This window comes from Lactuca sativa, chromosome 9, assembly GCF_002870075.4.
Source record: "Lactuca sativa cultivar Salinas chromosome 9, Lsat_Salinas_v11, whole genome shotgun sequence".
Classification (NCBI taxonomy): Eukaryota; Viridiplantae; Streptophyta; class Magnoliopsida; order Asterales; family Asteraceae; genus Lactuca; species Lactuca sativa.
Genome location: NC_056631.2, coordinates 66,219,567 through 66,233,991, shown reverse-complemented (window position 1 = coordinate 66,233,991; position 14,425 = coordinate 66,219,567). Strand labels below are relative to the sequence as shown.

Here is a 14,425-nt window from a genome sequence, read left to right as displayed (position 1 = left end):
CAGAGGGATACGTTAATAAATATGTTTTATAACATCAAGTTACCGATGCATTTACGCATTATCAATGCACAACTAACTTGTAAACAACAAGTCAAATATCTCCGTTTAAAGATTATAAGATATTATCGTCTCAGAATTACTCGTGATAAATTCCATGAAGTATATCTCTGAGCGTCGGTTAATCCATTGCTTAAATTCTCCATTTCAAAAGTACTTATGAATGTTGCACCAAACCATTGTTATGTCTAAACTCTTAGACAATCTACAACCAAATTCATGACAATCTTGATTCACTACTTACTTCCAAAAGTATGATCGACTGTGGATGTTTGAATAATCCAAGTATTTGGGAAGTAAAACATGCAAAATGAAGCACAATAATAAACAATCGACAAATGATAGTAAACAATACTTATAAATAATTCTCTATTATTTAATCATCAAAGTTCAATTACATTTACTGTATTACAAGTTTCTAAATACTTATCTAACTACTAAAACTAATATCATCCTTCAGACCAATGCTCCTTGCATGTTGAATATGCTTAATCCTAATCAAACCCTTTGTGAGGGGATCTGCAGGATTCTCTTCTGATGATAACCACTTCACGATGAGGTGTCCTTCTACTCTATGTCTGATAAAATGGTATTTTATGTCGATATGCCTCGATCTACCATGATCTCTAGGTTCCTTTGTTAAGAAAACCACTCCTTCAATATCACAGAAAATCTCCATTTGCTTCTTTATGGTTGGCACAACTCCAAGGTCTCCGATGAAGTTCTTCAACCATATAGCCTCCTCCGATGCTTCACTTGCAGTTATGTATTCCGATTCATAGGTAGAATCAGCCACGATCTCCTATTTGGAACTTTTCCAAGTTACTGCTCCTCCATTAAGGGTAAATACCCAGCCAAATTGAGAATGAAAGTTGTCTCTGTCTGTCTGAAAGTTGGCATCACTATACCCAGTTACCCTCAACTTATCATTGCCACCAAGCACAAGGACCCAATGCTTAGTTCTTTGTAGATACTTAAGAATATTCTTGACTGCTATCTAATGAGCTTTACCAGGATTTCCCTGATATCGACTAACCATGCTCAAAGAATAGGCCACGTCAGGGCGAGTACATGTCATAACATACATGATCGATCCAATGGCGGAAGCTTATGGTACTCGACTCATTTATTCTATCTCTGCATCGGTACTCGGACTTTGAGTCTTACTTACTTTGGTATTACTCTGGATAGGCAACTCTCCTTTATGGGAATTCTTCATGCTAAAACACTTTAACACTTTATCAAAATATGTACTTTGACCAAGTCCAATTAGTCTTTTACTCTTGTTTCTCAAAATCCTTATCCCTAGGATATAGGCAGTCTCTCCCAGATCATTCATAACAAAACACTTTCCAAGCCAAGAATTAACTTCTTGCAAAGTTGGAATGTCGTTTCCTATAAGGATTATGTCATCAACATACAACACAAGGAAGGTTACTATACTCCCACTAGCTTTGACATATACACAAGATTCATCTTCACTTCTAGAAAACCCAAACTCTTTAACTTTATCGTCAAAGCAAAGATTACATTTGTGAGAAGCTTGTTTCAATCCATAGATTGATTTCCCAAGCTTACACACTCTATTGGGGTACTTAGCATCCACAAAACCCTCTGGCTGACTCATGTAAACATCATCAGCCAACTTCCCATTAAGGAAAGCGATTTTGACATCCATCTGCCAAATTTCATAGTCATGAAACGCAGCTATAACTAACATTACCCTAATAGATTTAATCTTAGCTACTGGTGAGAAGGTCTCATCATAGTCAACCCCTGGGGTTTGAGTAAAGCCCTTCACAACCAGTCGAGCCTTGAAAGTGTGTACCTGTCCATCCATGTCAGTCTTCTTCTTGAAGATCCATTTGCACTCAACTGTCTTGGGACCTAGTACACTGTCAACCAAATGTCAACCTTGGTTGTCATACATGGACTTGATCTCGCTGTCCATTGCCTCTTTCCATTTGGAAGACTCAGGGCCCGTTATAGCTTCCTTGTAGTTAGAAGGTTCATCTAAATTTACCAGTGTACTATCACTAATAAACATATCACCATCTATAGTAATATGGAAACCATAAAACTCAGGTGGCATTCTAACTAACTGGAACGTCTAAGAGGTAACGACTCGTCAATTGGTTCAATTGGAATGTTTTCCTCATGTTGACCTATAGCATTTTTAGAGCTTCCTTCATCGTTTGACTCTTGAATTTCTTCAAGATCAACTGTACTCCCACTGTCCTCTTTGCATATAAGCTCTCTCTCACGAAAGACTCCCCTTTGTGCTACAAAGACCACATTGTCAATAGGTATGTAGAATAAATATCCAAAGGACCTTTGTGGGTAACCGATGAAAATACATCTCTCACTTTGAGGTTCAATCTTGTCTTGAGTCTCTCATTTAACGAAAGCTTCACAACCCCAAACCTTGATATGTGCGAACGAAGGAACCTTCCATGTCTACATCTTGTGAGGTGTTTTTGCAACCTTCTTTGTTGGGACAAGATTAAGAATGTGGCGGCATTGTCTAAGACATTCCCCCAGAATGACAATGGAAGTGAAGTTTGACTCATCATGGAACGAACCATGTCCAATAAGGTTCAATTACGCCTCTCAGCCACACCATTAAGTTGTGATGTACTGGGAGGTGTCAATTGTGAAACTATTCCACATTCCTTGATCTAGTCATGGAACTCGATAGTAAGATACTCACCGCCTCTATCAGATCTAAGCATCTTTATCTTCCTACCCAATTAATTCTCAACTTCTTGTTTTAACTCGTTGAACTTTTCAAAGGTTTCTGACTTATGCTTGATCAAGTATATATAGCCATATCTATTATAATCATTAGTAAAAGTCACATAGAATCGATTTGCATCCCTTATGGTGGATTTGAAGGGCCCACACACATCTATATATATGAGATCCAATAATTCTTCACCTCTTTCACAACAACCAGTGAAAGGTGATTTTGTCATCTTTCCAAGTAAACATGACTCGCATGTATCATCCGACCTTAAGTCAAATGATTCCAGCATCCTTTTGGATTTTGGCAATGCATTTCTTGTTGACTTGTCCAAGACGACAATGCCACAAGCATGCTTTGTCTAAACCATTAGACGAATCAATTTGAAGAACATTATTACCTAAATTGTCTACAACCATCGCAGTTTCATACACACCATCACAAGGTAAAGCTTAAAAATAAAATACACCATTTTTATAAGCATAAATAGATCCATTCTCATTGTCAAAAGAATATCTAAAACCTTGTTTATATAAAGCATGAAATGAAATGTTGTTTCGTGTCATCTCTGACAAGTAGCAACAATTGTTCAAATCTAAACATAGCCCACTACTAAGCACTAAGTTGTAAACTCCAATCTTGGTAACAGGTGACGATCTTGTATTTCCCATGATCAAGTTCATTCTCCCATGCTCCACATCCTCACTTCTTCTTAGCCCCTGCAAATTAGAAAAAATGTGAAAACCACATCGTGTATCAAGAATCCAAGAATGAGAATATGATGAGTTTTTAGATAAGATAGTGTAAATATCCGCCGAGGTTGGCTTCACTTTGTCATCCTTAATATCTTGCAAGTATTTTGGGCAGGTTCGTTTCCAGTGCCTTTTATCACGACATAGAAGCAAACAACCTCTTTGGGATCGGAGGCAGGGGGTATGTCAGAACTGGACTTGCCTTTGGGTACATTGCTTGATGACCCGGCTTGGGACTTCCCCTTCCAATTTTGTTTGAGAGGACCTTTTCTCTTCTTCCCCTTTCCTTGCCCAATGACCAAGACAGGAGCAGCGGCAACAGGATTTGAGGTAATACTTTTTCCCTTTAGTCCACTTTCAGCCATTCGTAGTAGGTTCTGAAGTTGATCCAATGTGGTCTTTTGGTTGTTCAGATGATAAGCCATCATAAACTGATCATAATAATTGGACAATAAGTGCAAGACTATATCAATAGACAATTTCTCATCAAAGTTCGCATTAAGCTTCAGCAAGCATTCCACATATCGTTACATTCGTTGCACGTGGCCACTGACGAACTCTCTGTCTTTCATCTTGTTGTTGATGAGTGACTTTACTACCTCGTATTTCTCTTGACGGGCTTGTTGGTGGTACTTTTCCACCAAGTCCTTGTTCATCTCATATGACCAACAATCCTCGTAGAACCTTAGTAGCTCAGGAGTCATAGTCGCCACCTTGATGCAAGCAACTTTTGTTGCATCATTGTAGTGAGTCCTATACTCAACTAGTTCTTCAGGAGTAGCATTGGTTTCATCGATCTCGAGAAGTTCCTTTTCGAGCACATACTCCTTGTCCTCAAAATAGTCATCTTGATGTTTCGCATCCAATCATTATAATTGGTGCCATCAAAAGTAACCCTCAAGCAGATGTTCAAGAGTGAGAAGTTGTTGGGGAAGTTGTTGGAGGAGGAGGAGGAACTAGAAGTATCGTTGGGAGTTGATATCTGAAAAGGAAGAAAGACAAGTTTTGGTTAGATAAGAGTATTCCTCAATATAACACCCAAATAAATATTAAGGCTAGGATTCAACTAGATATTTCACAACTTAGAAAAGGGATACCGTAATCTAATTGTGAAATAAATAAAGGTAGGTAAATGACGATTTACCAATTTCACCACGAAAAACGAAATTTAAACGAATTAGGTTCTTAATGAAATTCCTAGATCTTTTAAGATTCATTGAGCTATTCAATGGCATGTTTAATCTCAATTATGCTCTTCCATTTGTGATTGGGATACCGAGGATCACAAACAAGATGTGAATAACCATGCAAATTAGCTTGGTACTCTCGATGTCATTTATCATCTAATCAATGTGCCGGTTAGCCACACATGCTCCATTAATCAATGATAATTTACGAGACACTCATTTCCACCCTTTATTAGTCCATATTAGTGTATCGATTAACTACACACACTCCACTAACGACTTATATAAAGTGCAATGTTCAATTTCATGGATTAACATCAAATTCACATTTTTCCTAAAGTAACTAAGATTGTGAATTTTTATAAAAACATTTAGTTACTTTATTAATTTCATTATACTTACTAATGAAAATTATTTGGCATATCAAACTTGTTCAGCTAATCCCCCTCCATCAATTAAGGGAGCGGTCGGTAAAAGTGGATACCCAATGATGGTTATTTTATAGGTCGCTTCCTTAAACTCCCCTTATAGATTGGCTTCATGAATCTGGCATACTAGCGGTTCGAATGACTTGTCATATACATATAGTAAATATTAAACATTTAATTTTACATATAGTATAAGGTGTATTTTAAACTTTTCAAAATACTAGAGTTTTATAATCTTTTAAATTTTGAAATTAAAACAATTTAATTAAATTTAAAAGAAATTGATTTAATAATTATCTATTAATTAAACATTTAATTAATTTATTAAACCAATTGAGGATTATCCAATTAAATTAATCAAAATAATTTAACCTAATCATTTCCTCCTAATTTTCGAAAAAACATGGGAAGGATATTCAAATTTTATAATTATCCAAATAATCACATAAAGAGATAATTACCAAAAATAAGAAAACCTATCATGAAACCCTAATTTTCGAAAATCAGAAATCTTGGGGAGGAAGGAAAGGATTCCAATCCTTGCCTATTTCGAAAATCAAGAGTGTTTAGGAAACCCTAATTTTCGAAACTTGTGGGACAAGGCAAAGGATTACAACCCTTTTCCAAAATTTTGAAATCTAGGGTTAAGAAACCCTAATTTGCGAAAACCCTAAGTCCAAAGGGTTTATTTGCCATAAACCTTAATTGATCAAATTCAACCAATTGTAATCAAATTCAATAGAAAACAAGGCAATGCTCTGATACCACCGATGAGTTTTGAGCATAACAAACAATCATATATGTGCATGCAACCCTAATTGCTTTGATCTATGTTTTCTCTAATTGAACATACAAGTATTGAACATCAAAAGGAAAAACCTAATTGCAGTAGTATAATTTCGAAAATCATAACTATAGTTAGTAAACATACCTTTGATTGTTATGTTGCAATAACAATGAAAATCCAAGTCTTCTTTAACCTTGAGAGCAAGCGTCATAAGTGTCACGCCTTTAATGGTTCACACCCAAACTAAGAGGATGAGAGACGAGAGAGGGGAGGAGGCTTGAGATTTTCGACTATCCTTCTAGGTATTAGAGTGGCCGAAAATGAGAAGCCCTATGGCTCTATTTATAGCGCAGATATGATACACTGGATAACCCTAATTTGAATAAAATATTATTATTTCAAATTGGTAACTATCCACCTCCTTAATTATCTACTTAGGATATTATAAAACCCTAATTATCCATAGTAAAACCTTCCACCACCTTCTAGGAAGGTTCTTGGAACCCCCTGCTCAACTATTTAATAATTGCACTTTAGTCCCTGCACTTTCAATTAATTCTTTTAATCCCGAAATGAATTCCAATTAATTTCCGATTAAATATTAATTAAATAATATGATTTCTAATTAATATATTATTTCCATAATACATTAATAAATCATTTATTTCAATTTATTAATCAAATAATAAATCCAACCTCTCTCCAGATGTCATCCTGTCTAGTTGTTAGTTATGAGGGCAACCCAAAAAGACTGTGCTACTATCAATTCAAGTATATACCAATTATAGTTATGAACTTAGACACCTAATCCAACAAATTATAAACAATACAGGATCAAAAAGACTATTGAATAAAATATTATACCCTAAGACCACAACTAGACAAGGAACAGGAAATAAGGCCAACTCAGTCATTCTATGGCTATATGATCCTAACCGTATATAATTTTTAAAGCATACACTTAGCAATTATTGATACCAATACATATTTCCAATATAGCGTAATGCTTCCTAGGCTACAAGGTATCATATATCAGGCCGGTCTATCATGCAATTGTTGAAAGTATCCATAGCCTTATCCTAGCATGCAAACATTCATATCATATAACATATCAGCATGCATGGGTATTCTGGGAATCACTTACTTGAGCTCGGCTGATTGCACGCATCACACCCCCTTTTTCTTTATAAATTTTTTTTAGAAACTTATTGTCTTTAGAAAAATCTTTTTAGAAACTTATTTTCATTCAAAAGATTACCAATTCCTTAGTTTGAGTTCAGACATACCCGAGAGTGTGCCCGAATCCCTCAAACCAAGGCTCTGATACCAACTAGAAACATCCCAAAAATTTATAGTAAAATTTTCGTTTTTAAAACAATAAACCATACAAACGAGTTGTTCCAAAACCGATCAATGTGAATATATTATTTAAACATTAGAGTAAATAGTGAAAATCGTCAATGCGGAAAACTCAGGTGGATGCAGTGCAGACACGTCAGACCCTTCCCTTTCGTATTGACCCCAAATTATAAAATGATTCGAAACATGGTTTTACAATTATATTCTTATTTTACATTACAAATGAATAGGTTTCTCATATCTAAAATTGCTATATCTAAAAATAAAGTTATTCGTTTTAAGAAAGGGAGGTGATTCTTCCGCATCAAAATTTTGATTCATCCACTAAAATTTATATATATTACCAATTATGCCCCTCATTTAATATTGAAAGAAAGAGAACACGTGCAGTCCACCTCTTTTTTCCACACCCATGCCAAAATTAGAACTAACTTTTTTTTCTTTTGTGTTATTCTTTACATCGTTCTCATTTTAATACTTAATTCTATTTATGAACCGAAAGATCGACACTCATTTAGTCATTTTAATACTTAAAATAAGGCTTGAAACTGATAACTTTGTGTCTACACTCCTCCAAAAGATATTGTCTTTGGGTTTTATAACTTGAAAGGCTAGGCCTTCTTTCCCTTTTACTATATTAATAAGAACTAGATTTTTCCAATATGTTGATAGAAGCTGAGATTTTAACAGCAACCATATGAGACTGAAACTGATTAGTGATCTTAAACTGAAACCTGCATTGATTTACTATTGAGCTTGAATAAACCGAGTTAGTAGACTTAAACACCAGTGAAGCAGCTTCCATTGCTACAACAATTTCAGCTGCAACTTTTGATCCTGGGGAAGATACGTTTATTTGAATCACAAATTTTTTTTCAGCCATATCTTTAGGTCAATCCCAAATTTTGTGGTCAAGATTTGAATCACCGATCTGAATGTAGAGTACATGAGGTTCAGTATGAAAGTGAGCCATTTGAGTGAGTTTTTAGCGAATTGTAATTGTTCAATAGGTTTGATCAATCAAAAATTGACAATTCATTCGTATAGCAATGATGATGCTTGAGAATCATAAATAGTAATGAAGTTGCTTGAGAATCAGATATTGAAAAGGCATCATCAATGAGTCAATGAGGAAGCAAGAATAAGGAAGGAGCATCATTTTCGTTTGGAAACATAACCTTGGAATTGTTCTCTCGCTCTAATATCTACAAATTTAAATGAAGGGCATATTTGTCAATACAAATATATTTGAGTGGATGGAGTAAAATCTGTTTTGGAAAAATCACTTCCCTTTAAGGAAATAACCACAATGCATGGGAATTTGTTAAAGGAAATAACCACAATGCATGGGAATTTGTTGGAACAAAAAGTAATTTTAATAAACTTTCTGAGGGTTTACTTATTTTTCATGAAAAAATATATTAACAATAAATACAAGGCCTCCACTAAATAAAACTCGATAATGATTCACAAGCCATGTTTTTAACCCACATAATTAATGTTTTGCTTGTTGAAGATGTAACTTTCAACAATGCACACACCAGTTATAAGTTTTCTTCGCTAAAGAGAGTTTGATGTCATCTATTTCCTTCTATTTAAATGTTATATTTTTAAGTAGTATACCAATTTTTGCAATGTGTGTCTTAGCAACCTTGGAATTGTTGGTTATAAATATTTAGAATATGCATATAAGTTGACTATATATTTAAGAACAAACATGTAAGAATCTGATATATTCGAAAATATCATGAGTATGAATATCACCTTCTTCATTATCTAGCAACATATTCGATGAGAAACCAAAGATAAAAGTGGAATCTATGAACTACAAGATGCCTGAATACACTGTTCAATTGTAAGAACAGGAAGCATTAAAAAAAACATTTAAACTTTTAAACGAAAGAGGCGTCTAACAAAATTCAAACAAAAAATTTCAATCAAGAGAGGCAACCTGGGGTTGGATCCAGGGCCATTTTGATTCACAAAGATCACTAGGGTAGTTACCATCATCATCTTTTATATCTTTAGCAGCATTTCTTTTCACAAGCAACTCAGCAATGCTTTCTCTCTCACAAACAGCAGCATAATGCAATGCTGTCTGCCCTTCATTATCCTTCAGGTTATAGATATGAATTCAGATACACACAACAAGACTAATACTGAAACTTATGTCAATAGAACAAAAATTGCAATCAACATATCAAGATTACCTTCAAGTTCACATCAGCCTTCTTGCTCAACAGCAATTCTGCAGCTTCAATATGGCCACGATCAACAGCCCAATGCAAAGGGGTTCGGCCTTCACTATCTGTAAATTTTGGATCACGAGAATATTAAAAAAAAAAAAAAAAAAAGTGTGTATGTGTATAAGCTTTTATGAATTTGACTTTAGGAAATAGAAATGTAGCAAACCTTTTATATCCACTGGAACACCACCCTCAACACATTTGAGCAGGTTCTCTGTATCTCCTTCTCTTGCAAAAGCATGTATTGCATCTAGTTTTCTGAGAATTCATTTCAAGGTGTTAGTCAAAAAAACAATATTTACTACTCTATGAAAGAATTACAAATTTACAATCAGTTAGATATATCTATATAACATGATCAAAAAGCATTTTGGTAGCAGTAATCTCAAACATAAAAGGTTTAAAGAACCTTACAACTCGTCGGATTCCTCTTCATGGATCAAAGAGCTGAAAACAGGTCCCATTGGTCTGGTATCATTACTTGATCGTTCATTGGCATCTCCATCTTTTCTCTTCTGTGGATTATTAGATTAAGTAAAAGAGCAGAATATGATGAATTAGTGGAATGATAACATGTAAGAAATTACTTTAGAGATAGGGAGAATCATCGTCTTACAGAAGTTGAACCAGCAACCCAAGTAGGGTATAACTCTGTAATAATCTCAAGATACTTCAACATTGCTTCCTCTGTGGGCATTGCACCTAGTTTCTGCCATGCGTTCCTGGATATTAAAATGAAATTGTTAGAACGACTGCAACTGTAACAGAGGTGGAAGAGATTTACCATTTAGCGCGAGCAGTCATTTTTAGGGCAGAAGGCTGAGGAACGCTGCAAGGTCCTTCAGTGGCAATTTTATACAATCCATAAAGCTGTAACTGCAAATCAGTAGAAACCTTCGGCGATGACCGATCAGCGGCTGTCGCCGCCACAAACGCGGTGGCAGCACTAAACGCTTCATCTAATTCCGTACTCTCTACACCTTCCCAATCATCATCAGTATCACTACTAGTCCATGCATTTTCCTTTCCTTGACCAACTAATGGTTTTTCTTCATCACTAGTGTTGGAATCCCTTGGAAACTCCGCACCTTGTTTCTTCTCTTCCTGAACTGGTTCGGAGTCGGATTCACTTAGTTTTTCATAGGATTGATCTTCATCAGAGTTAGCACGAGTAATACGGAGATTTTGGTCGCGAAACGAGAAGATTATAGAGAAGAGTTTTGCTAGAAGAAATGAAAATATCAAACCGAAAAATATTGTTTGAGCATACTGTTGCCAGTCAGACATTGTGAATTTGTGATGTAAGTTGTAGAATCAAATAAAAACCCTAGAACGAGGGAGTAATCAAATTGAGTTGGGGTTTTGCTTAATTCGAAACTTCAGGTATCGATCGAGCTTCTACAAATTGGAAAGTGTTTGGTGTTTTGAGGCAGATAAGAAAAAACCCTAGATTTAAACTAAGTGTAGCAGAACTGTTTAAACCCTAAAATGGATGAATTCCGCGCCTGAGAAACCGAGAAGAACAAACGCCCGATGATCGCTGGATTGGATAATTACGATGCGGAAAGGTAAGACCGGATTGTTTACGATGACAGATTTGTACGGAATCTTTTAAAGAGGTTTATTGATGATTCATTGTGATTGGGAAATCCGAAATTTAATCAAATAGATATTTAAAACCTTTAAAGAGATTCAATCATAAACTTAATTTTCGTTCAATTTTGTTAGAGGCAGTGTTTTAAAAACCGGTTTGAACCGGCCGGTCTAACCGGTTAGACCGGGAACCGAGAGAGGAAACGGTTTAATTATCACCGGTTTTACATTGATTTCTGAACCGGATTGAACCGACCGGTTTTTAGTAAAACCCAGTTGAACCGGTCAAAATAAATCGGTTGAACCAGTTAAAACGAATAAAAATACATGGAAAATAATCATTTACATAATAAATTTTGGTGATATTTTTCAAATCTATTTAGTTTTTTCTAAATAAAAACATATGGTAAATGTTATAAACTTTTTTGATGTGTTTGTATTCATCTAAAAATATATGTCGTTTCGGTATTATACTTTATGTTCTTTCTGACGTATATAGATTGATGTAAAACATTAAAACTTATGGTTATGTGTTGTTTTAATGTATTTGGACTCATATACAATTTATTTTTATGTATATTTTCAATGTTTGAACTTGGAAACATCAAATTCATAATTTCTATACGTTATTATGTGTAGGAAAATAGAAAAAAAAAACATGAAAAATATAGAAACAAGTTCATCCGACGGTCGAACCGGTTAAACCGGAAACCGGTCACCATACCGGTTCAACTAAAAAACTGATTTTGAAAACATTGGTTAGAGGGGGGACTACATATTTGTTACGATTTTTTATGAATCAAACATTTATATGATATGATCAAATTTTATAATTAAATTAAATAATATTAACTATTTATAATAGATACTAGGTGTAAAAACCGTGTATTATACAGGTTGATTAAAAAAAATAAAATATTAAAATATAAATAATAAGTATTTTTTAAAATAAAATTTTGAAATAAGGAATGACATTTTAAAATAAGAAACATATTAATTGCAATTTAGTATAATATTTATTACATTTTATAGGTTTCTTACATAACTATATGTATTATGTGGCTTTTTAATTTTAAAAATTAAAAAAAAAAATCTAGAAATTGACATGTGGATATTATTTATTTCAAAAACACCACAAAATGACAAGTATCAAAATTTACGAGAGATTGACATGTGGCAAAATGGATATTCAATTTAGACGAATTTACATAAACGGTCCCTATAATATGTCATAATATGTAATTTCATATTCAAATTTAGCCCAAAGATTATTATACCCTTTTGTCATTTATTTTATCTTTTTTATAATTTGTTAAATAATATATTATTGTGAAATATAAATGGACCCGACTACTAAGGATTAGACTTGGCAAACGTGTCATGGCGTGTCAGGTTTGTGTCGTGTCAAGACACTAAACAGGTTGAAAGAGTTTGACCTTAACCCGACCCGTTTAATTATTGTGTCGCACCGTGTCAACCCGTCTATTTTCGTGTCGGGTTTCGGGTTAAGGTTTAGGCCTTGTAAATATGTTGTGTCATGTCATGTTGAAATATTTTAAAGGTTGGAAAGTAGGAGTTACGGAGGAAAATGAAAAAGTGAAACACTGAAGTTAGGAGATGGAATGATAAAATTTATAGTAAGTTTAGAAGGAAATATTGAAAGAGTTAAAGTTTGGAAGCCAAATGGATAAGCGGTGACGATAACTAAAATTAAGTAACTTTGAAAATTTGAATATTACTTCTAATTATTGAGTTTGGCCCACTACAAGTCTATAACATATAATATATTTATAAAAATATAAAATTTATAATAAATAATATATAATTAAACGGGTCATATTCGAGTCATCTTCAAGTTGAAAGTTTTGACCTTAACTCTACTCGTTTAATTATCGTGTCGTGTCGTGTCAACCCGTTTACATAAACATGTCGAAATCTCTGACCCTAACCCACTAATTTTGTGTCGGGTTTTCGTGTCGTGTCATGTTTTGCCAGGTCTACTAAGGATGAACAAAAAATGAGCATCCTTTGTAAACCGAAACTGGAACAGTTATCGATGGTGCAGTTTATAATTTTGCAAAAATCGAAAGTTTTCGATGTGGTGCGGTTTTAATATATACATTAATCGAAAAAATCGAACCGCACCACATATTATATATTAAATAAATTATTCATTTATATTTTATATATAATAATATTTGACATCCCCGTTTTCACGGGCAGAAAATACCGATTTCGTTTGTGTTTTTATAATAAAATCAGAGTAATCAAAGAAAAGTGTTGCGTAATTTGTTCCCAAAACAAAATATGATATAAATTTATCAAAGCATTTCTTAAATAAATGTATTTTCATTACATTCGGGATGTCATCGTCGATACAGACCAAAACATAAACAAAACATTATAGGCCATAAAACAAAATTGGTCTCAAACATTATAGGTCGTACAACATTCTATTTATTTTATATCGGCATATAAATCCATAATTTCTCATCAGATCATCAAACTATGCTTTTGCCACTACTTGTAATACAGAAACTGAGTGGGTCAGGCTGGGGAGCCTTGTGAGCATATAAGGTTTTCAACCCACAATAAATAAGTTTATTATTTTCAACAATCATTAAACCCGATTACCCATTCTCGTTATCCTCATATTACGTCCTAAAGTATCTATTATAAGGGACCTATCATAAGGAATTTCATCGGGATAGACACTACTGCTAAGGGGATTCCTCAGCCATAAATGTCCATAAGGCAACCATGGAGGGATGGAGTATACCGGTGAACACATCGTTCACAAACACCTGCAGACTACGAGCCGTATTTCTTTGAGTTGTGTACACTCTGGATAACTTGATCGGTCCGATTATTCAATTTAGTTTGGAGATGAGTTGTTTTTAACGGATTAAGTGAAATCCAATTAAGGAGAGGGGAAGGAGCTCCCAAGTTCAAATCCTCCCTCCCCCCCCCCCCCCCCCCCCCCCCCCCCCCCCTCATTTTCTAGCATTTACATTATTTTTAGACAAATTACAAAAATGGTCTCTATGGTTTACCAAATATCAAAAATTCAGTCATTTTATATTTGAAAGACGAAAATGCCTTTACGAATTTAGTCCTTAACGATTGAATACTAACGGAGTTAGTAAAAAGGACCATTCGTGCAAGTTTTGCAAACCTTAAGAACCATCTTCATCAAAAAAATTAACAAAGACTGAATTTATGATTTTTGGCAAACGATAGGGACCATTTTTATAATTTTGTCTTTTTAATATC

At 34.3% G+C, this 14,425-nt stretch overlaps 1 protein-coding gene across 1 annotated transcript; it reads right to left on the bottom strand.

Annotated features, from left to right (window-relative positions):
• Nucleotides 1–9,017: 9,017 nt before the first annotated feature.
• LOC111920414 (acyl-CoA-binding domain-containing protein 1) lies at nucleotides 9,018–11,210 on the bottom strand. Its single transcript, XM_023915997.3, has 6 exons — nucleotides 10,344–11,210; nucleotides 10,176–10,281; nucleotides 9,974–10,074; nucleotides 9,726–9,817; nucleotides 9,524–9,621; nucleotides 9,018–9,426 (listed from the first exon to the last, which is right to left on the bottom strand). Exons 1-6 carry the CDS (start codon nucleotides 10,844–10,846, stop codon nucleotides 9,247–9,249), a joined length of 1,080 nt encoding a protein of 359 aa, XP_023771765.2. The 5' UTR covers nucleotides 10,847–11,210; the 3' UTR covers nucleotides 9,018–9,246.
• Between the last annotated feature and the right edge of the window lie 3,215 nt (nucleotides 11,211–14,425).

Coding starts and splice junctions, on each gene's coding strand:
- LOC111920414 (XM_023915997.3), bottom strand. CDS start 10,846: ATGTCTGACTGGCAACAGTATGCTCAAACAATATTTTTCGGTTTGATA. Junction 10,282..10,343: donor ATGACTGCTCGCGCTAAATG/GTAAATCTCTTC, acceptor TTTAATATCCAG/GAACGCATGGCAGAAACTAG. Junction 9,622..9,725: donor TGTTCCAGTGGATATAAAAG/GTTTGCTACATT, acceptor CAAAATTTACAG/ATAGTGAAGGCCGAACCCCT.